Source organism: Cyanistes caeruleus, chromosome 3 (genome assembly GCF_971803275.1).
Source record: "Cyanistes caeruleus chromosome 3, bCyaCae1.hap1.1, whole genome shotgun sequence".
Classification (NCBI taxonomy): Eukaryota; Metazoa; Chordata; class Aves; order Passeriformes; family Paridae; genus Cyanistes; species Cyanistes caeruleus.
In genome coordinates, this window is record NC_141703.1 from 10,619,051 (window position 1) to 10,645,332 (window position 26,282).

Here is a 26,282-nt window from a genome sequence, read left to right on the forward strand (position 1 = left end):
TTCTGCATGAGGAGGTGGAAGTTCAAGTGAAGGTGCCTGAAACATTCACAGTCAATATTCCTTCTGGAGAACCATAAAGTGCAGTCTCCCAGCACTTTCCCATCAGGCAGGCGGGTGGCAAGGGTGGAGGGGGATGTTAGTAGGAAACCATAGCTGCTAGCAAACTTCAGATACTAATCTAAGTAATGAAAAGCATTTTTGTGGTAATAACTCTGGGATGGGCATGTGAAAGTGTGACTTTGAGTAAAGCAATTAAAAAACTTTTGTTCTCGTCATAAAAAATGTTTTTTTAAATTCATGGGAGGCTGTGCTTTGTGCACTATCCCTTACCAACAAAAGTCTTTTTCATGGACTGTGGAATCTAGGTGAACTTCATCAGCACTTGTTTCTATTTAGTCATGTGAAAAGGGTTAAATGCTTAGAGTACTTTGAGAAAAAACATCTCAGAGCATTTTATGGTGTCCTAAAATGCAGATGGCCAGAAGGCTTCCCCCATGTTCTGGAAGTTCACACTTCTCCTTCCTACATGTGAAGGGTTCCCATTCCAGCATACCTGTGCAAGGTTCCAATTCCAGCATATGGTATCTTAAGTTCTAAGACCACTCCTGTCACTGAGCTATCTATTTTATTTTTCACCTTGTTAAGTAAAGCCTATTATATAATATGTCAGAGGATGAATGAAGAAATTCCTTTGTTTAACTTCGTATCAATTGAAATAAGTGTGGAAATCGTGTACTAGTTGCTCGTTTGTGTATGCTGGGGGAGTGAAAAAACCTAATTTAAGATGCTGTAAGCACTGAAAAAAGTCTCAAAGTACTTGAATGAGCTTTTACTTAGCATTTCACTTTATAGTACTTTACTGACTGGTTGTTGTTTCTGTCATCTAGAAAAGTGGATGCATAGATAACAAGTAATTTCTACAAATATTGCTTCTAAAACCTCCAGAGCTCCAGAAGCAGAATTTCCCTTTGTTCTCCTTGCTTTGATCTCCTATTCCAAATGAATGGGCCTCTGCATATAAGTAGAAGCTTTTTTCTGAGTTATTTTTTCAGTAAGTGTTATGGATCTTAACTTCTCACAGGTTCATGCAGTAGCACAAAAGTCTCAAGTGCCTTGCTGGAAATAAGCCATTTACTCTAATATATTTTTTCTCAAACTATACATTGTTATGATTTACCCATGCAATGCTCCCTACTGCACAATGCAAAGGCTCTAGTGCTAAAATCAATGTGAAATACAGTGAATATGTGCAAAAACTAGGTACTCATTTTAAGCTGGGCATTACCAAAAGAGGAGTGTATAGTGCAAAGACCAATTCAGACTTGCAAGAGCAGACAATATTTGCATTTAGGCAAATGACCTAGCCATTGCTGCTATTTATTTCTGATAGTGAAATCATGCACCTGAAAATAATAGTCAAAATTTGGGCTAGGTATTATTGTATTAATGTGCACAGCAGAAAGAAAAGAAAATTTTACAGTTCAGAGTAAGAGGCTTTTATGTGTCTATTCTGGCTCTTAGAAAATCTTGTGGTTTCTGCTGCAAAGGTACCTTAAAAACCTTGTACATTCCACAGGCAAAGCAAAGTGTGCTGGCACACTGAGGGGCAGCAGGGTGCTTGAGGCAACGTGACTGGACTGCCACATAGATTGTAAGCATCCTACAGAAAAACGTTTCTCATCCTATCAAAACATAATAAAATGGGATGCAGATAACTGCCACGTTATGCTCATCACAGCTACTTCTTATTCTGAAACTTTGGGGCTTCAAAATAGTTTGGAAAAAAATCCCAACACATCAGCAGAACAGTTTTTACTGAGCAGAATCTAAGAAAGGAATCATTTGGGGATGGGGGGTGTGTGTGTCCTGTAACAACCCGAAAGAAACTGTAAGAAACAGAAAGTATAGCAAAAAGAAGCGAAATCTCAACAGTGCAAACCTCTGCTTCAGCTACAACTCCTTGTCCAGGACTGTGGGCAATCACCACAGAAACCTGCTGACATTGACTCCTGTGCCCCAGGCTCTGCTGGCGTTGGTGTTCAAGGTGTCCCTGTAAAATCTGTGCAAAAGCTGAGGCAGAGCATTCAACTGACTCAATGCAATTTAATTAATTAATATCTGGCAGCTGGGTTTGATCATGCAAGAACAAGTAAACTTCCAGAGTGGTTCAGTTTGTGAACTTCAATCATAACCAAATAATGGTTATAAATGGTCATAACCAATCATGACCAAAGATATATATTTTAAAAAGCATAAGGAGTAGTTTTACATTCCTGGAAAGTTGTATCCTGCCAATTTTAACTGTTTCATGGACAAATTTTATTAAGTGTTAACATGCAGGTTTACTGGCTTACTCTGCAGTTTATGCAATGCATTTAGAAAGAGAAAGCAAACATTTTATTTTGTTCTAGAGTATGATATACTGAAGTATTTGGTTTCCTCCAGAAAAAATGGATTCAGCATTTTACTTGAAAGCCTTTGTATGTAGATAAGATTCAGACACACTTCCTGAGGTTGTGAAAATCTGTCATAATGAATATGAATGTCAGTATGAATATCACAGTGTACATTGTTGATGTTATTTCAGTTCCAGCTTATTTTAGCAGTAAACTGTTGAAAATTGTTTTATCCTTTTTTTGCTTATACATTCTGAGGAATTCAAAGGAAAAATACTCATGCTCTATTGATGACTAAAAATATGAAAATATTGATTATTTATAAATATGAACTTGCTTCAACAGGCATACAGTGTCACAATCTAAGCTACAGATTCAGAATTGTATTGTTTTTAAACATGAGGTAAGGTAGCTTCAGGAATACTGTAGGAAAAAATATTTTATCATAAAAGATGTATAAAAATGTATCCTGATGCATTTAGCAAAACCTGACAAAAACCAAAACAAAAAACACATGAGTTATTAAGCTTCCCACAGTTGATGAAAAAGGTGCTCTTTAATGGAATCAGAAGTTTTACAGTCTGTGCTTTCCTGACCTTATTTGAGTTTATAGCTAATAGGAACTTCACACATTTTGTAGTCTAAATCTTACAATTCTTTGTAGGCTCTTAGATGTGATATATATACACCTTTGGGTGTAGAAGTACATTTGTTCACAATTTTTACTCATTAACTGATGTGCAGAATATTACTGTAATGGTCTGTAGTAGACAGCAATACAGGAGGGGATAAAAGGCTGCAGAGAAGTAGTGAAAGGTACTTGTTACAAATTGATGTCTTTATGTCTTCTTGCTTATGAAGATGTGAATGTGTTGGGTATTTTGCAGGAGCTTCAGGATGGCATCGGGCAGCAGCAAGCTGTTGTCAAAATATTGAATGCAACCGGTGAAGAGATTATTGAGCAGTCATCAACGGCAGATGCCAAAGTGCTGAAGGAACAACTGGAAAGTTTAAATAACCGGTGGAAGGAGATCTGCAGACAGTTGGTAGAGAAAAAAAAGAGGTAGGTTAAAAGAGGGTTAAAATACTGTGAAATTATTTTTAGTTATTTTAGGTTTGATTCTGGCTTGAAATTTCAAAGGAGGTCTCAACATCTAGAGTTTTCAAGTATAAAAGGAATTATCAGTAATTAAATTTTATATCCTATAAATTGTTCATAGACTGTAATTTGTTTTATTCTTTTCTACCTACTCCTGTCAGTGACCACCCTTCCCTTCCATACTCCATGTTTTTATATTTTAACTTCTAATGGTTGAGAAAACCAAACAAGCACACATGACTGCTGAATTTTAAAGTAAAACAGTACAGAATTTACAACTGGTTTATAATCTTAGTTTTGTGTCATTAAAGCACTTCTCTGTAATGCTAATAATATATTTGTTGATTTATACAGGTAGTCCTAATCCAGTTTATCTATCAAAATCAATGCCATTAACATCCACATTTCATAGGCTGGATTTAAAAAAATGGATTTATCAATTTAATATTATTTATGATCACTTTTAGATCAATTTGTGTTTCCCATGCAGTCAAAGAAAGGTAGAGTGTTTGAGTTACAGCTAATACAAAAATAGTTTTATACTTTTAGCCAGAGAATTTCCAATGTAAAAAAAAAATAAATTTCCCTGTTAAGATAGGTTTTATTAAAGAACATATTCTTAACCTAGATGCTGGGCCTAACTGGATATGCCTTTCTGTTTTAAAATACAGTAGAAAGTACAGGTACAGCTTTCTTCATGAATGTTCTTTAAATCCCAGAATATTCCTTATAGAGATCCACTAATGAGTGCTGGAGATGTACTGGAAGAACTGGTAGTGTGCAGCAAGTTTTTTTTATTTCTTATGTGTCACGTATAATTTTTCCATTCAGAGCCATGGGGGCGAAAAAGCTGTGAAAATGTTTAGTAACTAGCATCATAAGGGAGTGTCCTGAAGGGTTACTACTGACTCTAACCATGATTAAAGTTTCACTTGGAACATGTTGTCAGTTGTTGGAACAGGCTGCCCAAGGTGGTGGTTGATTCACCATGGAATCGTAGAATGGTTAAGGTTGGAAGGGAACTTAAAGTACATTGAGCTCCAACCCCTCTGGCATAGACAGTGAACTTTCTACTAGATCAGGTTTCTCAGAACCTCATCCAGCCTAGCTTTGAAAACTTCCAGTGATTTGAACTCCACAATCTCTCTGGACAACCTGTATCAATGCCTCACAGTTCAGAAGCAAATTATTTCTTCTTAATAGCTAAACACTTCAATCTTAAGGTAATTCTCCATTGTCTTATCGCTGCATGCCCTTGGGAAAAGTCCCTTCCTGTAATTCCCCTTTAGATACTGAAAAGTGCTGTAAGGTTTCCTGATGACATTTAAAAGACATGGAGATGTGTCATTTAGGGATGGGACTGCTGGGTTAATGGTTGGACTCAAAGATCCTGAGAGTCCTTTCCAATATGAATGATTCCGTGTTAAAAAGAGATGCAACAAGCAATCTACAGCTGTCAGAAGCTTCAGAGATGTTTTAAATAATTCTTTCTGCTGTATTTCCAGGTGTTGATGGCACTGTTATTTGTTACACAAGGGCCTTTATTTGTCACATAAAAAGTTATTCTTTTGTACATTGGAGACACATCTGTGTTTCCAAGCATTAACTTATGTAAGTGCAAACACTTAAAAAACAATAACACAGCATTTCAATAGCCCTGTAATCTGCTTTGGTAATGCAGAAGGAAGAGATTGGTGGTGGACCTTTGTCTGAGGATATAAAATATGTTCCTGTTCTGGATAAGGTTGTTGTTGTTCATCCCTTCATTTATCAGTAGAAATGTCTATCTGAATGTTGTTTCAGCTCAATGCAGTGTTAGAATATTACATGGAGTTTCTTGGTACATTCTACATTTTAAGGGAGCCTAGTATTTGTTAAGTGGGAATAATCCATTTATGTTCCCTAGATGAAGGTTCTTAAATAAACACTGCACATGCATTCCTCCTTTTGTTCTGTTTAATATGTTGACCGATTGGTTTGTTTTCCTCTGGAATGACAACTTGTGTAATTTAGAGGAAAATGGTTGCAGAGACCTCTGTTAGCGAACTTTGTGTGAATAATAGCATTGCACCAGGAGGAATACAGATAATGTTGTGCTAAACTAATATAAATGTTCCTGGTGTACTTTAGTAAGACTTGTATGCATCAGGATACTTCTGTTCTCCTCCCAGTCTTGGCTGTGTTAGAGTCAGGGAATGCTTTTTGCTCCCAGATCTTGGAAACACATCCTACCCTAGCTTCTGCCTCCACACATGTGGTGTTTTGTTTTGTTTTCTTCTTTTTACTCTTCTAGAGCAGATTTTCAAAGGAAAGAAACCTTGACAGGAAAAAGTGGTGCGTTCTAAGTAGGTCTCAATTATCGATGAACCTGGTTCATCAGACATCATCATAACGATGTCTGAAAAGACCTTAGGCTTTATCAGCTGCACAATCTTTATATAGCCAAGATGTCATGGGATTTGCGTAACTCTTATGCTTTGACATCTTTAAGTTTTTCATTATTTGTCCTAATTTGGTTTTGGGTTGAGTCAGATTTCTCTGTGTAACAGTTGAAACCCATGTCATCCAAAAGGCTTTAATTTATCCTTAAGATCAAAGCATGAGGCAAACAAAAGTTGAAGGAAGCGACCCCTACTTACATTCCAAAGAGCTAATATAGTCATGGCATTGCCCAATGGATGTGTTGGTTCTATGTCAAATTTACCTGTGTCAGTAGAATATAAATTACAATAAATACAGGTCAATTAACATATTTTGATTTCTCCTTTTCAGAATAGTTTTAATAGACTTAAAAAAAAAACCCACTTAAAATTCAGAATATTTATATTGTAACTCACATAAGTTTTAATAGTCTTTATTTTTGTTTGTGTCATTTGTCTATGTTTCTTTAAAATTAATTTTTCATAGTTAAAAGAATGTTATTTTTATCAAGGGAATGCTAAGATTGTTTTAAAATCAATTTTGAGAATGAGAAAATAGAAGCACATTTTAAAACTATATTGAATGAAGGTTATGCTGATGGGAGAGCAAACTGGGTATAATGCATTTTCATACAATAATTTCAAAGAAAAATAAAATTGATATTAACATTTAGAACCTTCTGCAAATCAGAAAACTGACTCTAAACTTTTAATAGGTTTCAAGTTTTATTCTTTGTAGTTAATACATTATTCCCTGCTTTAATGTTAATTCTCAGTAGCTCAGAACAGTGACCAACTGAAATTTTGTTTCCTATTACATTCTTTCGCTCAGTGGATCTCAAGTGTGTCAAGAGTGTCAAGAAATTAGCAATTGAATGGATTCCAGAAATGAAATCTGTTAGTGATTTCAGATTCAAGTGTAATGCTGTTAAGCATTATTTGTGAAGGAAACTTTATATATTATAAGCTCTATTTTTGCTATTTACTTACCCAGATGAAAGACATTGATTTTGATAATTCTGCATAGTTTTATATGAAACATCAAACTTTTATATGGGGCATTGACAGTCCATTCTAGATGTATTTTTCAAGCTGAATTCAAAGATCAGTAGGGGCTGAGGGGAGGAGAGAAGCAATTACAGGAGTAACAGAAAGTGACACAGATATTTTTAGAAGGAGCATGAATGTGAGAAATTTTTTGGGGACAAGAGGTGTAAGGTGTCATTTCCAAGAATGCTGATGACATTATGTCTCAGGTAGTCAAAGGCTGAGTCAATAGTGGGAGCTCCAAAACTGAGCAGATGGGCTACAAGTGGCAGATGATCTTGATCAGAGACAAATGTGAGGCAAGGAATATTTCCAACAGACTATCCCATGCTTAAGTGATACTTAACAAGTGAGCTTGTTACAACTGCAGAAAGAGATCCTGACTTTATTGCTGACAGTGTTTACAGGCACAAGATGGTGTGGCAGCAAAAAAAAAAAAGCCATGGTGTTTTAGGCTGCATCAGTAAGGGTATTACAAACAAAAAAAAATGCTGTTTTGGTGATATCCAACATTGTGGTGTACTTATGTTGGTTACTGTGTGCAGATCTCTGTGCAAGAAAGTGTTTGTGGGGGGAGGCAGGTCAAATGAACCAAGATTTGGAGTGGCTGCACTGTGAGGAAGGACTAAGAAGGTGGGAATCTTCAATCTGGAGAAAAATCTCAGGAGGGATATGACTGTTTTATAAAGGTTTACACAGTTAAACTGATGGGTAAACTGAAAGTGGAACAAAATGTTATTGACCTAATTCCTCAGTACCTAGAAGGGAAGATTACTTGCTGGAAATGTAAGAGATGGTAAAATGGATATAAGATTTATGTTATGGTTTCTGAAAGTCTGAGATGTGCTGGCCACAGAAGGTTGTGGAGGAAAATATGACTCAGCCCTATAGAATTCTTAACCTAATGTCTGTGGATTCTGGGGAAATATGAGGTTAACAGAGTAAAGAACGTGGCCGGTCTTCTGTGTTCCCCTTCACCACCATCCCCTGCTCCCAATGCTGATGGCTCTCTCTTGGGCTTTTCTGAAACATTTTTCATGTTCTGGTGCACTGATTGTATTTTGGGGAGGGGAGGAAAAATTCTCCAAAATTGCTTTGTCAGTTTTCCTGAGGTTGTATGGTTAAATGATCTGCTATGTATTTATAATACTGTCACTGCATTGACAAAGATCCTGTAAATTCAAAATATTTCATGTAACCACCATGAATCCCACGGTTTCAAGTTGGCTTGAAAAGCAAAGATTTAAACAGGATATAATTCCAAGATTTTCACCATGTTAATTCAGTTTTCATGAATACTTTGGAATCAATATTAAACTACCTGAATAATAAGAATTGTAAACCAGATCAAAACCATGATATTCTATAAATTACTGAAACTGATCATAGGTCCACTAGATCCTAGTATTAACCTCAGTGATAGACTGGCAGTTTTAATGAATAGGAATTATTTGGACTGTAAAAGGTCAACTTAATTAAAAACAGACAAGAAAACAAACTAAATCTCAAAACAATTTGAGGAACCTGTATTACTCCTCAGTAAAAAGGAGCTGGTTTTCAATTTTAAAAGGTCAAATGCTGGTCCCAGGCAAAGCACAGACTTAAAATTGACTTTGAATCTCCTTTCTTTGGTACTGAAGATCAAGAGGTTATGTTTGAGTTATGTTTGCATAGGATGTTATCTTCCACTTGCCTTTATCTAAGAGTTTCAAAGCCACAGAAGTTTGAATTCAGTGTTTAAAGTTTCTGTATCTTGCAGTCTAATCCATCCAGCTAAGAATTAGATGAGAATGTAATTTTAGCACATCTAGTCATTTTATCTTACTGGAAACTTTGAAATAGACCAGGCAGTTGAGTAAAGTGGAACATGATTGAAAGTCTGATACACTGGTAGTTAGCAAATTGGGAATTTAATTGAGTTTTTGTTAGCATTTTGCTACAAAAGACATGTTTTAGAAAAGTTGTAGTTGGTACTCTAGGACTTGGAGACCATGGGAAGTCACAAAGGCCCTTTGAATAGATGCTACTAAGTCCAGACAAAAGAGGGGAAATACAAAGTGTCTGCGTCACCCTCTTCATGCTCCAGGAATAATTTTGAATACTGAATCTTGTAAATTTCACCAACCAAAGTTTGCTCTGCCTTTTCATCCCAAAACACATCAGGCTATGTCGTGCTGTGTCTGCTCTGAAGCATGCTACTAGAACATCTGAGTTTTGGATGATATAGGGATGTGGTGGCTTGCCATTAGGGCCACAGTGTGCAGCAAGCATACTGAGAAGGGGATGGATCATAAATAAGGCTCTTGAAAGATTTGCAATAGTAGTGCTGGTTGGTCTTTTTATTTTTCACCTTTGTAAAAACTTTCTTGTGTAATTTTTGAAAACAGATGCCCAAGAAATAGATTTTTTCAATGTTTCAGAAGTAATCAGTTTGGGGTTTTTTATTCATCACGATCTGACATTTGTTAAAATTGGGTTCAGTTGAATGGAAGAGAATTTTTCATTATTTTAGCTGCAAATACATTTACACTTTTAATGAGTTTGAACCTGCAGACTGCCTGTTCACATATCTACCCAAGTGAATTTGAAGTAATTATGGAAAGAATGACAGAACAAAGGCTGTTTACCAGAATACTTCCAAGTACTTTCCTGAATGCGAAAAACACAAGCATTCTTTTCTAAATAAAAATTGTTACAAAATATAGTTTTTAATATTTTTCATACAATATCTTTACTAAGATATTATTTTTCTTCCATAACACACTAGCTGCAAGTGATTATTTTCCTTTACTTGAACACTCAGCATATTGAAGGCTGTGATTAGCTTCTAGATGCAATTTAAAAACTGGCTTAGGATGAAGAGATTTTATGACAGTTATGTCAATAAATATATTTTTTCTTTCCAGCCCCATAATTAGCTACATATTGAATTTTTCTGATTTTTCTTTTTTTGACTCTTCAGATTTCTTATAATGAATCACTAGAAAAGAATTACTGGCATAAGTTTGTATTGTGTTTACAAATAGTTTAGCTAAACTTCTTTCTGTTAGTATTTACATCTAAATACATGTTCTAAAGTTTATGAGCTATTTTCATTTCACTTAAGTTCCTTACCCTAATGAAGTATATTTATCCATTTTTTAGAGAAAGAATGAAAATTAACTTTTTTCAGTAAATATTGTCTCTAAATTTTTGTTACCATTTTGGTGGCCTTTTATAGTTTCAGTAGCAGCTACTAAATACATTAATTCCTAATCTTAGAAATACAATAAATACAGAATTGACAGTTGAAAGTTAAAAGGTGAAAAGGCACCAAAATATTATTAGACTTTCAGATGGGAATATGAATCACAAGTGCAGATCTGTCCTACTTCTATGATTGTATATTTTATTCCTATAGCTGACACCTCCCGAATAAATCTGACACCACTCATCTGCAGTCACAAACTCTAAATATCTGATGTGTTTCACTAACTATTTACAGGTTGCTATGCCATTGTTATCACATTGTTGACTAAGGAGAAAATACTTGAGCCACAGTGTATATTTCACGTGGTTTCTCAACAATGCACATGAAAATACAGGCTTACTGACATAGGCTGAGAATGCTTATGTAGCGGTTAACAAATATAACTAAGGAATAATGATAGTTTAAAAGAAACAAATCTTCCCATGGTCATTTGGAAAATGTGTGGACTACATAAGAATTTGTTATTGATTCAGTTTAATAATGGTAGGAAAACTTATCCTTAATCTATCAATTATCATGTATACAAAATGAATTAGGAAGAATAATTAATTTATTACTTTGTATTAAATATTGAATATTGATACGTTTGCTTACAAAAGTATAATGTAGGTAAGATTCCTATAAAAAGATGTGCATTCAGAATAGTTGGTGAAGCGACCCTATGAATTTAGAAATGCAAACAGAAATCTGCTATGTTTTACTATGGAAAGTACAAAGCAATGTGCCTAAGAATAACAGTTGTGTAGAAGATGAAAAGTTGCATATGAAATTCTGGGCTTCTCTGCTATAGTTTGAGAATTTTCTATCACTCAAAAATGGGTTATATTTCAGGGTTAGTGAAATAAACCTTTTAGCAGCAGAGAAGGAGTTTAAAAGTTTTTTTGGGAACTTAGGTAGATTTGTAAGGATAAAGCAGAAGTATAGAACAGCTTGAAGACCTGTGCTGGAGATGGATCTTCTTGGCTCTACATGGCCAGCTGCTGGAATTAGATCTTATTTCTCAATCACCTGCTTCTCCAGCAACTGTTTTCTCTTGCTCTGTCCAAGTCTGAGTTGACTGGTGGCTCATGTTCCTTCCTCCAGCTTGTTTAGGTTTGGATTTGAAAGCCCATATTCCCTAAGCAAAACCAGTTAATTTTTCATTGCCACCATGAATTTAAACACCTAGAAATTACGTGTGTCTCTTGTTCCACAGGTAATTGTGGTGATAGAAATCAGTTTGTTCAAAAGGTGTAATCAGTTATTGAGTTAAAACTTTTAATTCGATTAACCCGTTCAGCTAACACAGAGCACTTTGTTTTAGTGTCTTGCATAATATGACACTTGTCTTGCAGGGTGTTATCTATAATAGAAGTAACATTCTACCAGGTCAAGAAGAGATGGTAAAGTAAATTATAAGGTGCACCTGCATGTCCTGTTAATTGCAATGAACCTTTTAAATTCCTTTGCTGCATGTTGTTCCTGATTAGAATAAAGTAGATCTATGGATTTATTTTTTTTTTCTGAACTCTGAAACCCATCTGTGCACACACACACACATGAGATAGATAGATAGATAGATAGATAGATAGATAGATAGATAGATAGATAGATAGATAGATAGATAGATAGATAGATAGATGATAGATAGATAGATAGATAGATAGATGATAGATAGATGATAGATAGATGATAGATAGATGATAGATAAATAGATGATAGATAAATAGATGATAGATAAATAGATGATAGATAAATAGATGATAGATAGATGATAGATAGATAGATGATAGATAGATAGATGATAGATAGATAGATGATAGATAGATGATAGATAGATGATAGATAGATGATAGATAGATGATAGATAGATGATAGATAGATGATAGATAGATGATAGATAGATAGATGATAGATAGATGATAGATAGATGATAGATAGATAGATGATAGATAGATGATAGATAGATGATAGATAGATAGATGATAGATAGATAGATGATAGATAGATAGATGATAGATAGATAGATGATAGATAGATAGATGATAGATAGATGATAGATAGATAGATGATAGATAGATAGATGATAGATAGATAGATGATAGATAGATGATAGATAGATGATAGATAGATGATAGATAGATGATAGATAGATAGATGATAGATAGATGATAGATAGATAGATATGCGTGTGTGTATATATGTGTATACATATATGTGGGTATGTATATATATACATATAAAACATCTCTCACTGAAAGAATTCCTGGGAAGTCTTAGGTTAAAAACATCCTTATCCTACTGATCAGCATTTAAATTAGTCATCAAAGTAAAAAATTATTTCTTCCACAACTAGAAAAACTTTTAATGTTTTAAGAATTGCAGCTCAATTCATAAGGGTTATAAAACTGACAGTGTACTTAAGATGAAAAAGGAATCTTGCCAATTGCTATCTCTTTTAGGAGACAAGAAATCTTTTTGATTTCTCATTCAAAATACTGTGCAGCTCAGTAATTTTGCTCTTGGGTGTATTGAGTTGAATGCTACGCCTTTTCTGTGCCAGAATTAACATATTTAAACTTGGATCTTTCTCACGTTTATTCTCAGGGGTGCCATCACATAATGCCTCCACTGAACTATGCACTTCACAAATGAGTAGCAGTGAGAGGAAACCAAAAACCTGATCAGGTTGAGAGACAGAGGTTTTATTATGTGGTTTATGGTGTAACACTGGATGCCTGATTCCCAGATTTCCAGAACTGGAGCAGGGAGCCAAACTGCCTCAGAAAGATTTGAAGTTGTGCTTGTTCTTCAGGATTACAGGAAGTTAGTTTTTCTTCATTTTTACAGTTGCAGTGCTATGGATATCAGCACAGATTAACATCTGCCTAATTTTCACAGAAATAAATGTTTTTATTAGCTGGTTTTAGATGACCTATTTTGTCTTGAGAAGAGCATATGACCTCTCAAGTCATGAACACAAGCACTTTGCAGTGAAGAACCATGTAATAAATGTGATGCTGAAATGATGGTTCTTTTTGTCACGACCTGTGCAACCAAACACAAAATTGGGAAATCTGTGTGAATCAGGAAGGTCCAGAACTTCTGTCTGCATAACAGTACTCCATAAGAGATTCAGAGTTGTTATAAATAGATATGTTAGTACAAGAAATATTCCTATATCTAGAAGCATCAGGACTTTTTATTGATATCAGTTGCATTTCCAGAAATCCTGGGCAAATGGCAGTTCCTGGAAACAGTCATACAGGATTTCATCAGAAAATCTAAGGCAAAACCAAGAAAATAGGACTGTTAATACTTTTGCCATTAATGGTCTTCATGTATTTATTTGTATAAATGTGTATATGTGTGTATATATGGGTGTACCTATATATACACTTATATATAAGTGTAAAGATAGTGCAGAGTAACTTGTTTCTGAACTCAAAAAAAAAACCAAAACAAACAGTATTGGGCTCATATGTCTAGTAAATATTAAGATATACTGTTTTAAGAACAAAATCAAATGGATCTGCTGACTTAGATTCCATTCTAGATCTAAACCAGGAACATGATCTAGGACTTTATTGAGATTCTGTGCAGAGCAGCAAAAATTTGCCAAACGTTTCAATTTATATCTAAATTAAACACAGCATTTTCATGCTCTAAGTGTAGTTATGAATATTGACTTTCACATGTTGAAAATATACTTTCTCTTTGGTCAAGGAGGCTGAGGGGGAGATCATATCACTGTACAACTCCCTGAAATAAGGTTGTAGTGAGGTGAGGGTTGGTCCCTTCCCCCCAGAGAGAAAGGATAGGACAACAGAGAATGATGTCAAATTGGGCTGAAGGAGGTTTAGGTTGGATATTGTTACAAACCACTCCTGAGGGCAGGGTGAAAACTCCTTGTTAGTAGTAAATCTCTTTGGGCAGATTAGAGTGAAACAACACTCAATGACCAATTATCTGTGTGTACATGGCAGGTTTATTTTAGAGCAATTTGATTGCAGTGGGAAGGAGGTGTGTAGCCATTCTGGTTATTATCTATAGAAATGAAACAGTATAGAAGTGTAAAGATGTCACTTCAGAAAATTTCTAAGGAAAAGAAAGAAAAAGAAAGGATAAGAGCAGATAGTGAAGTGGAAATAAAAAAAAAAGCCCTTCAGGCAACGTGATTTGATTGTAGTGATTTTAATGCCCATTGGCCAAAGTGATGATCTCAGTCTTGGTCCATTGGGGGTGAGGGAAGCCTGTATGACATCAAGTTCAACATGTTCATGAGGTTCATGAGTTCACCTCAACATGTTCATGTTCAGGTGGGAATGCCCAGGTACCTCCCCTGGAGCGGGGACACCTAAACACTCTCGGCTGCAACACTGTGGATGATGCAGAAGTGGTGCATCTTCCACTCTGGTGGAAGGCTCCAGAAATGACTCTGAAGGCAATTTGTGTATTTTTGATTGTTTACAACACTTTCTGAAACAGGACAGCTGCCTGTCAGACCAGTGTATTTGGGCCAGTTATTCCCCATTAGAAAGGATGAATATCTTCAGGCCTTTGTGTGAGTGTGAATGTCCTGATACCACATGAGCCAGTTGTGTATGGGAAGAAACTAGCATGATAAAAAATTATCCCACCTTGTAGGATCTGCTTTTCATTGTTTAATTTTGATAAGTATTTAATCTTTCACCTTTCCATACAGGTAATTCTCAGTGTTTGAATAACTTTGGTGGATAAATTACAAGTATTTTATACAAAACATAATTTTTCTCCTTTAGAAGGGCCCACTTGAAATGTTAAACCCAAGCATTCACATTCTACCAATGCCCGTCCCTTTTGCTCTTGAAATTTTTTGCCTGCATCTCTGGATAACTTCAGAAGCTTTTGCACAAAATTTCACATCTCAGTATATTAATATAGTCATAGTGAAAATGAGCAGATGATTTGTAGATGGAGACAAATGTAGAGCAGACATCTAAAGTTAGGTGTTGTGAATCCCATCTTATTCCTACTTACCAACTGCAAACCTTACCTACTTTTTGTGAATCTTAACACCAAACTATATGGCACAGTTACTTAAATATCTTGTTGTTTAATATGTCCAAATGAGTCTGTGTCAGTTTGTACAGGTTATTTGGTAACACTTGATGCTAGAATTCTTAGTTGTCAACACTGGACTTTCCTGCTTTTACTTCAAACAGAATTTTAGTCTGAATAATTAGCTGCTTTATTTCTGGTGTGCTTGTTCACTACCTGTCATATGTAATTTGGAAGCTGAATTTAGTGGTGTTGTAAATTGCACCTTGATCTTTTATTTTAAAATACATTTAATACCATGTTAAAAGAGCATTGGTGTTTGTCTGATATTTTTGATATGAAGAAATCTGTGGCCCAATTATAACAATAATTAGTATAAATTCTTAGAATTAGTTATCAGCCATCCTTCAGTACAGATAAACATTTAAATATAAAAAAAAATAGAAACATTAATTTCACATTTTTATTGCAGGATAGAGGAAGAAAAGAATATTTTATCAGAATTTCAAGAGGATTTGAACAAGTTGATTTTATGGTTAGAGGAAGCAGACAGCATTATTTGTATTCCCCTTGAACAAGGGAATGAAGACCAGTTGAGAGACTGCCTGAGCAAAGTAAAGGTACTGTAAGCTCTATTTGTAATATTTTCTTACTTTATCAATTCTACATTGAAGAAAATTAAAAGTTATTTTCCAAAATGGTTTCTGAAATCCAACACAGCGTTCATATAACTGTTTTAGACAGATCAAAGCTGGGAATTTCAAAACCCAGGTACAAATGTATATTGATTGTACTAAAATCAGAGGAGTGGAAAAATGGAAAAATCTACTGAAAGAAAAAGATCCTGTAACTAGAAAATTAATTGTTACCTTTTTCATCCTCATTTCTTAGTTCAGAACATGACTGGTTTATATGTATAGCATTTCTCTATAGGTGTCTTGTTAACATTTAATAGATTCTCACTTAAATGGTATTCAGTATTTCACAAGAGGATCCAGAACTGCATGCATAATTATAAATGTCAACTCATTAAAATATTGCTGCAACATTTTTCTAGACTAAGCATCTAGGTGACTTGTTTTTAAGAATGCTTAAAAAACTCCTATCAGAATATTAAATATTTGTTTTTATGGGCTGGAATATTTTCATGAATATGTTAGAGTTTGTTGCTGCTGATAAATATATTCAACAGAAGTTTCACTGTTTAGTTTTTTTAATTGTTTTCAGTAGAATTACTATTTTTAAAGACTTGTACAATAATAAATTAAACTGTAATTGGAAAAAGAATGTTACTTATAGAACATATGCCTAAAGGTTTTCCTTTCCTCCCTTGAGGATAAGGATCTAGTAATCCTTTCTATAAATCCTAGTTGAACATATTCAGCTAGTAATGAATAGAGCATTAAAGAATATGAAGAAAACTTGTCAGTTTGTTCTATCCTCCTCACAACACAATTTAGAAAAAAAACCTCAAAGTATTATTTAGTAAAAATCTATCTTCAGGTTTCTTTTTAAATGAAAATAGGATAAATAATCGTTTCAGGAAATGGGGACTCAACCATGTGGTGAGTTTGTCCTTCTGTTTAGAAGATGTCATTGAGTTGGTCAGGGAATTTGTGAGGCTCTGTTGTTGAGGATATCAGATCCAAAGCAAAGAAATATTTTTAAACAGTGTTGGATGAATCTTTCAGTTTGCAGAAATGATTAAGGATTTAACGACTAAATAGATTATTTAGAACCAGGAAGGCTCCACTCTTTACATACACAAATATTTCCTATATAATATTCCTGAGAGATATAATCCAAAATTCAAGGTCTCTTATTTGTATCTTGTTTTTACAGTCCACCTTCTTTTGGAGCTACACAAAAGGGAATACATCCTAATGGAGCAAATAATAATAATGCATTACCTTGCAGCATGCCTCATTTCATATTTACCTGCTTTTGCTAATAATCAAGAACAAACAAAGAAAAAACCCAGAACAATAGAACACTTGAAGCAACATTAACCTTATTTGATATATTAAGTTACTTTAACAATATAAGTTTTCAGTAACAACATTGAGGTTGAGGTGGTTGAGAAGTGGTGCATTTTGATGCTCCTTTGCATTTCCTTTTTGCAATTTTTTTTTTCTTTGTTTGTTTTCTGTGAACATACAAGAACATTCTTAATTAAGAAGTTAAACTGGAGTGGAAGACTTTTAACCACATTCCATCTGGGTGTCTGTTCACAGCCTGGAACATATTAAAACACTTCTTCAAAATGCTTGCTCCATACCATATTACAGGATTATTAAAACTGATATATGTGAAGTATCGAGTGTCCAGGTCTGGAATTTATAATGTAATAGGGGTTAATATCATGAGAAACCCTGTATTTTGTCATGCAGAACTCACTTTAGACTTGATTGACCAATACAGTCTCTTTTAGGATTTTTTTAGCCTTCTACATTCAGAAAGCAAGTTATTTTGTCTTGAATTGAGTTTATTCCTTTGGCTGATACACGAATCAATAAGGGTCAAGATAAGAGAGCTGAAAATCTTACCACAGTTCATCTTAACTGCTGTATTTGTCTGTTCCAGTTAAGAGTTGGAGAGCTGCCGCCCCACAAGGGAATACTGAAACGATTAAATGAAACTGGAGGAATAGCACTTGGAAGTGCATCGCTGAAACCAGACAAAAAACATAAGCTTGAGAGTACACTGAAGGAGGCTAACCACCGTTTGTTAAAGGTTAGACATATTACTGATATAACTGTGATATAAAATTTTAATCTGCAGTGAATATTTGCATTATAAATTTTCTGGCATGTATAATTTTTCTCTGTGTGAAGAGACATTTGTGTGCATAATGAACCTGAGGAAGAAAAATGGATACAATACACTGCTGTGAGAAACAGTGATAGCAACCAAGACCATTAGTGACTGGAGTGATGATGTTGCATTCAAATATACTCCTTAAATTACTGTTCTTCTACTTAGGGGTGGAATGCACAGCCTCATTTTTGTAGCCTGGTGTTTTTGCTGGAACAGTAAATATTCCAGGCTTTGTGACTCAGGTGTGTGAGAGGCAAATGTTTGATTTTCTTTATGGAACACTTCCCAAATCTCTCCTGTTCCCAGTCCCAAAGTGGACACTGCAACCAACTGTTTCACCTTCCACCACACTTCTTCCAGCTTGAGCATTCACTACTGGATTTTGTGTAGGAAAGTACCACATATTTTGCTTTCTGCGACCTTCATCTTGGTAGAAAGAAGTAAGGGAGGACTTTGTTAGCATATTGTTGTGTTGAAAACTGATGGAAATGAGTAGCAAATCAGGTAAAGAGAGGCAGATAATTTGAGTGTTTTCATGGTAGAAATGATAGAAAGCATTGTCCAGAGGACTACCACCTAAGGTGTGGATTTGCCTGCTTGGAAAGGATCAAGATGGTATCAGTTGAAGGATTTCTAATTGTGAAGTCAAAGTCAGGGACATTAACCTGTGGCATCTGTTTGTTAAATTTACCAAGATGCTGTGGCAAAAAGTAATAATTCATTGTGTTTAGCTCTGGGGAGGAAAAAAGTGAGAAAATAACCTTCTGTGTATGTTACTGAAAAGGCAAGGTAGAGTTTCTGGTCAAGAATAATACATCCTGGGTTTTTGTTACCATTTCCATAAACACAGTTGAATTTCAAGCACAGACCTGAGAAATAAAAATAAACTTGATGTGCTACTCTTACTAGTTTCTTCCTAACAGGAGCAGTCTGGCAAAGTTCAGAATATTAGCTAATGACTCAGGCAAAAGTGGATAATAAATATTGATCACATTCACAAACTCCAGGTTGGACACATAAATCATTATTTCAGTGGTTGGACAGAAGTATCTTTTTCTCTACAAACGGGCTTCTGAAATCAATGTATATAGAAGAATTCAGAACACCTCAAGATCAAAATAATGTTATCTACAGACTGAAGGAATGATGTATATAGCTGAATTCAGGGACCATGCTAATAACTAAACTGTGCTTTTAAAAAGACAGCATTAGTTTTCAGGAAAAATCTTTCCTTTTACATCCAGGTTACATAAATATAATTTAAGAAAATCTGCAATTAGTCACTGAATGTAACATTTTACTGATTGTTATATAGCTAAAAACTTGGGATTTTCATTTTCTGCTGGCTGATGCAAAAATGTTTCTGGTCTCTTGTTACAGTCAGAGCAACCATGAATGCTGTTAAAAGCACTTAGGGTTGGGTGAAATATAGGAGTCAAAAACTACTGTTTAGTGAATCATTACAATTTACTGATTTTTTTATAGTTTTATGTCTCCTAGATCTAATGTATGTGGCAAAATAATTATTCATGGAATTTCTTACTTGAAAATTTTCATTTACTACTAAAAGAGACTAAAGCAAGAAAAGTAACCTGCCATTTGAGATCATTACTTAACCATATCATTTTTATTTCTGTTATCTACGCATGGAGATATATAAAACTGAGTTCTCATTGTCTCTTGGTCTCTGAATGTAAATAATCTGAAAAATGTAGTGGTTTGGTTTTTCTGGGGGTTTTTTGTCCATTTGTTGTTTTGGTTTTTTTTAAATTAACAGAAATTGAATTTGAAAATTACAATACTCAAATCCATACATCATCTATGAAGGTGCTCTCTTTCTCAGGTTTTCTGTTTATTCTGTGATCTTGACAGATGTAGAAAACAGAACAAAAAGTTAGAAACTCATTTTGGAGTTTGGTAGGATTTTCTCAATGATACTGAAGGGAAAAAGAATTATTTTTTAATTTGTATATTTCTTGATATTATTCATGATTTGTGTAGGAAACCTCAATTATTTGGTTTACTTTCTGCTCTGAAAATCTAGGATCTGAATTAAAACTAGAAATCATGAAAAGAAACTCTGCAAGCCTAACAGAGGAACTTAATGGTCTCTTTGTTCAGCTGTAGATATGTTAGCACTGGAAAAGCCCCACAGGTATTTACTCTTAGCCAAAGCTCACAGGATGGTCACTTTTATATCAGGCAAATTTCTTAGGTCACCTGAGGATGACTCTGTAGTCAGTGGTTTTGATGAGGATATATTTTTTTTGTGTGTGTTCCTCAAAGCACAGTGGACAAACATGATCACACAGATTTCTCTAGGGCTTTTCTGTCCTTCCACCCCCTCTTAAGAGTTGATCCTTTACTTTAATCCTTTGTTTTGAACTGTATGTTTTGTTTTCTGGCACCTCTGCTAGAAATGAACATGTAAAAATCTACCATTTATGATTATCTCATTTTGCAGGATGATTCTATTTTTAAGATATGAAACATACATGGCAGTTAAATAAATAATGTTTGGTCCTTATCTGGTGTTCACTAGAGTAATTCTGCTTACTTCAGAGAAGCTGAGAAAATTTACACCAGCTGAGAATGTAGCCAAATACCTCCTAAAGTTATCACAAATTTTTGTTTTGCCTTGATCTGCCAAGCAGGGGAATAGGGACAACACCTATGAGTCTTAACCTTCAAGGTGACATATTTGAAATAAATCATGTTCAAACCTTCTTTGCAGTCATAGAAACTGTTGCCCTACAGCAATAGAAATAACCCAGAAAAGAAATTTAGTATGGAGGGAATTGCAGACACATAAAAGTATCTTTCTAGTTTTTACTTCAGAATTGTCTTTGCTTTTAGGTGTTTATATCATGTGTTGATGACCTTGAGAGTAGATATGCAAAGAGTTTTTCTTCCTTTGGATAGTAATAATTTTAACACCACATTTCTTTATACAACTTTATCAAATAGTGATTCTAATATGTTGTTACCTAATACAACGTAGTTTAAGCAGAGAATGAAGATTAAAGGCCACATTTAAAAGACATGACTTTTAAATTCTACCCTGGTTTTACTTATTGTACCCTTTCCAAAGCTGGTATTTCTTGTAAAAATGAAAATAGCACTATCTTTGTGAAGTCTTAATATTATGAAAAATGAAGTATTTTATGACCATTTTTATGTTTTCATATCAAGAATTTTTCATTTATTTTCAAAGCTTAAAGTATCTTCAGCTGTGATAGCTAAGTAAGGTAACCACCTAGTGCTTCAAAGGATACAAAAGGGTACTCAGCACTGGAGTTTGTGATGAATTCAGTTTTTGTCATATACCACCTGCCATGGCATGTAACAGATCTGTAATGGGTTTCTTACCTTTTACTGTGCAGTAAATGGATTGATAGATTAGGTCTGAGACCAGTGAACCATGGAATCAGAGGTTTTCTGGAAGGAGTTTATTACTCTTTAATATTATTCTTGGTCTGGTGTCAGCCAAGAGCGATGAGCTAAATTATCTGAAAGTAAGCTGGATGCCAAAATCAGCATTCTCCTCATTTATCCACCTTAGTCTTCACAACATCTACTGTATGTATTATGAAGGTTATTATAAGTGCCTGATGGAGACATTTTGTTTTGCTGCCTTTTAATTTGTCTACTAGTATTAGTTCTAATTACTAGACACTGAAGAGACTATTTCACTGTTTATTGCCACAGCAAATCAATTTGTTGTGCTATGTGGACAAGATAAAAATTAGAGTGGAGTGACATGGCTATAATTTGTGAACATTTTCTGTACCACCAGAACAGGCGTAGGTTGTCTTAGCTTGGTTGATCAAGTGTAGAGAAAAACAGATGGGCCCAAAAGTGCAGAAATACAAAGTCATAACAAGGTTATAGTTCATGTATTATAACTTGCCTTGAGTAGAAATTATTCATAGATTACCTGCAATGACATAAAATTTCCAGCATGTCAGTGCAATTTAATTCGAGCTCACAGTTGGAACTACTGAAATTGTTACTGTTGTTATTTGTGGTATGGAGAGAAAATATGTTGGAAAATGAATGCTACAGTTTGACTTCTGTTCTTTCAATTTGAAATAAGAATAGTATAACTTGCATTAGAAGGTTAACATTTTCCTGAGTTTACTTTCATTTAATGAGTGACCTGATTCAATTAAATATAATAAAGTCTTTTGTTATGCTAAATTACCTGTGACAGTTTGTCATAGATGGCAGATTAAGTCCACTTTCATGTTATCATCAGCCATACTCAAAATGCACATATATGTATATATACACACACATATATGCATATACATATATATATACATGGCCTCGTGTATAACAAAAAGAAATTTGATGTAAATGATCATTGGACAAACATGGGAATGTCACAAGCTCTAAGGAACAAGTATATATAGGCTTAAATATTTTATTTTATTTTTTTATTTCTGTATTGCTAGCAGCTAGTATGAATTAAAATTTTAAAAGCTAAACAAAGTAAAAATATTTATGAAATACAGGCAAGTCATGCAGGAGTAAAAAGTCTGTATTAGCCATTGAGGCCATAAAAGCATGATTAAGTATATATATATGTGTGTACATATACAATATATATCATACTATCTTACCGACCATCTTAAAATTTCTTATTATTCCTGTTTGCAATCAAATCCATAATATATTAATTTAATTAATTTAAGAGGTTATGCCAAGTACTTTGAATGTAAGGAGTACTAATTTTCAATACACATGTGCTGACAGCTACATTGAGGTAATATTTGTGCAGCTGAAATTACTAGATCAAATACGTAACTTCAGGCAAATCCTTACACATTTTTTTGCAACGATGTTCTGTGCATCTGAGAGAGATTTCACTTGTAATGAACAATGCTCAGATACTACTGCACACCAATCAATGGCAATGGTTTGGGATTTCTAAAACTTCAGTTCCAAGACAGACGCTGCCATTGTCTGTCAGGTTTTTCATCCATCTCTATTAAGGAAGACCATAGGGGCTTAAAATCAATGTTTCACTCTTTGCTGTTTACAAGATAAAGTTTATACTTCAATTATATAGACCTGTCTGTATAGCAACATGTCTATGTAATTAAAATTCCCACAAATGCAATAGTCTAAAATAAAGTTAAACTTTTCCTCAACCCTGGATGTAGAGAGACTGAGCTGGAGAGAAGTACTGTGGGAATGGATCTGGGGGTCCTGGTGGATGGAAAGCTGAATCTGAGCCAGCAGTGCCCTGGCAGCCAGGAGGGCCAAGCGTGTCCTGGGGACATCAGGCCCAGCATGGCCAGCCGGGCAAGGAGGGGATTGTCCCGCTCTGCTCTGGGCTGGGGCGGCCTCACCTCCAGTGCTGGGGACACTTCTGGGTGCCACAGTACAAAGAAGACATGAAACTGCTAAAGAACATCCAAAGGAGGGCAGTGAGGGTGGTGAAGGGACTGGAGGTGAAGCCGTGTGAGGAGGGGCTGAGGGCACTGGGTCTGTTCAGCCTGGAGGAGACTGAGGGGAGACCTCACTGCAGGTACAGCTTCCCCATGAAATCTGGTGGTGTCCTGTTGATCATCAAAGACCATTTCTTCTGGTTTTCTCAGTGGTGAGGGTCCCACAAAACATAGAGTTCAATGGACTAATATATGTTCAGGCCAGGTGGGAATGCTCAGGTACCTCACCCAGGGGAGAAGTTTGACACAGTCTCTCACAGCAGACTCTGATCTCTTGCATCACTTTATCTCATGTGCAGTCCTCTGGTGCAAGGCCTCAGGAATAAATATGGGGGACACTTTGCGGGTCTTTGATGGTTTATGAGATGTCCTCAGCTGCCTCTCACATGAATGTCCTGTGTATGTGTTCTCCTTGGGGTGTGGGGTTTTACAACTGAGCCGGTTTGTGTAAGGGAAGATGCAGTCTTGTCACACACCCAAAAATGCTCGTCCTCCCATCCTGAACCCATCCAGAGCTGACTCTCAGCACAACTGCTGAGTTTGGCTTTCTTTGTGGATTCATTCTTCTCCCCCCAGCCTTGTTGACTTCTCCCTAGACCTGAGATAACTGGACAATAGTGTCACCTTTATCTTACCTCACGATCCTATTAGGTGGCTTAGCTCACAGTCCAGTTCCCATCAGGAAGCACATTCACGTGGAGAGTGGGCTTTGGTGGTCACAGTTTCTTTATACAATTTTGCATTAATGTGCAAAGTCCTAAGTTTAAGTCCTCAGCCACTGCAGTCCCTCACAGAAGTATGTGTAACCTGTGGGATATATATGGTACTTTCTGCTGTAAAGCAGGGAAAGGACATTTAGAGCACTTTACATTTCTTTTAAAATAATTTTCCAGTCAGAATATCCTTCATTAAGAATTACTGAAAGAACTAGACTGATCTTTGTGGCAGCTTTTAGATTTCAGGAACTGAGTAAGAAAAAAAGATAAAGAAAATAAATTCCTAGACTAGATTTTTTTAGCAGAGATTTAAGGTGGAGGGTCTTGTGCTCAAAAATGTCCTTGACAAAGGAGAATTGCGGAGTGGAGAGCAGAATGAATGACAATTAGTTACAAGTAATACATATAAAAATACAGATATTCCAAAGACTGTGATATACATGATCATATTACCATGGAAGAAAAACAAAGCAAATCTTTGGGGTGGGGAATATGTTTGTTTGCTTTTTTAAAATCTAGACAGCCAGATGAAGCATAAAATTGTTTGGGGCATTGTTTGTTTTGACTGCTTTAGTTTTCTGCATTGATGGGGGAAAAAAAAAAAGATTTTCTAATAAAAATGAAACTTGAAAACATTACAAATATTCCATTGAGAAGTTTTTGAAAAAAGAAGACCAAATAAACACCTGCCAAGGTCGGGTCCTAGGAGTCTTGCAAGGAAACATGAAATGCTAGATACAAAGCAAATAAAATTCTTCTATATTTAGCAAATAAAATCTTCTATACACATTTTTAGTAGCCTGCTTTAATCTTCCTCTAATAATACAGTCTTTACTCCAACTTTGTCAGAGACACTGTGGCTCATTAATATTTATGAGTTTAAAGGAATTACATAGATTTTGTTTTAAAGTCAATATTGAGTTTGCTAATGCAAATGGCTCAGTTAATTAACTAAATGGCATCCTAAACTGAACTTCTATGAAACTCTTTTGTACACTGATTGTTTTTCATGAAGAAATGATGCATATAAATCAACTTTTCCCTCTTCCATTTTAAATCATTATTCAGTACATGCTCTAGGGATGGTGATTTTGAGCAGTTCAAACTTTCTGAACAGCGGCTGTAAGAATTTCTGTTTCATGTAATCACCTTACAAGTGCTACGGAAGTGTCAGTTATGATTTATCAATAAGTCTGGATTGATGTTTCTATTTAATGGTTGTTATTACTTCAGTTATTTCTTTATTATCCAAGTCCTCCTTTGGATGACATCAAATCTGCTTTCGGTGTAGTTATGCTCTTTTTTCAGAAATTGAATGGTAAAGAAGAAGCTACTGCTTGATTTACCTTTAGTAAGCAAAAAATTTCATGCAGAAAACTTCCTCAATTCTTCATACAGAATGCTTCATTTTTCTCTTTGCAAACAATTTGATTTTTTTTAAACATGATACGATCAGTAATCTTATATTTGAGGCCCATTTACATGAAGTGATTTGTATATCCAAGTGACCCTCCCAAGGAGGACATACAAAAATAACATTTTTGAAAGTTTTCACCAATATTCCACAACATACTTTTACTCTTGTTTATTGCAGCTTAATCTTGTTATGCATATCGAGATAGCTAAATTTTAATCCATTCTGATTCCTTAAAATAAGATCCATTTATGACTGCTGTCCTGTAAGAGTTTGGTGAGGCAGATAGCAAGAGAAAGGGGCACTTTAGTAGGAAAGAACCTGACATATTTTCACTGCTGTTAAAATGTTGGGATTTAGGATTTCTTTGCTCTGCACTTACCACTAAGAAATGTCTTCATATTATTTTTTTTAAAATTTACATGTTGGAGAGATGCACATCCTTATCTATATTCTCAAACAGCTGAGTAATAATGGCATTGTTTTCTCTTTGGTTATTTCAGCAAAACAGGGAAAGAGGTTGATTTGTGAGAGAGAAGTGATGTTTGAAATCAGGCATCAGTCACTTGAAATATAATATATACAAGTCATTTCAGTGGCTTTCCTTACTTTAATTTGTAGTGATGCCTTACTAGGCAGACCCTAGAG

General features: G+C 35.1%; 1 protein-coding gene across 24 annotated transcripts in view; it reads left to right on the forward strand.

Annotated features, from left to right (window-relative positions):
• DMD (dystrophin) overlaps positions 1 to 26,282 on the forward strand; it is a 1,136,032-nt gene that overhangs the window by 748,854 nt on the left and 360,896 nt on the right. For all 24 annotated transcript variants that reach the window (XM_086879790.1, XM_086879801.1, XM_086879781.1 and 21 more), the window contains 3 exons: positions 3,284 to 3,459; positions 15,704 to 15,851; positions 17,815 to 17,964. In XM_086879790.1, the coding sequence (XP_086735916.1) occupies positions 3,284 to 3,459; positions 15,704 to 15,851; positions 17,815 to 17,964 (474 nt within the window). The remainder of the gene's footprint in view (positions 1 to 3,283; positions 3,460 to 15,703; positions 15,852 to 17,814; positions 17,965 to 26,282) is intronic.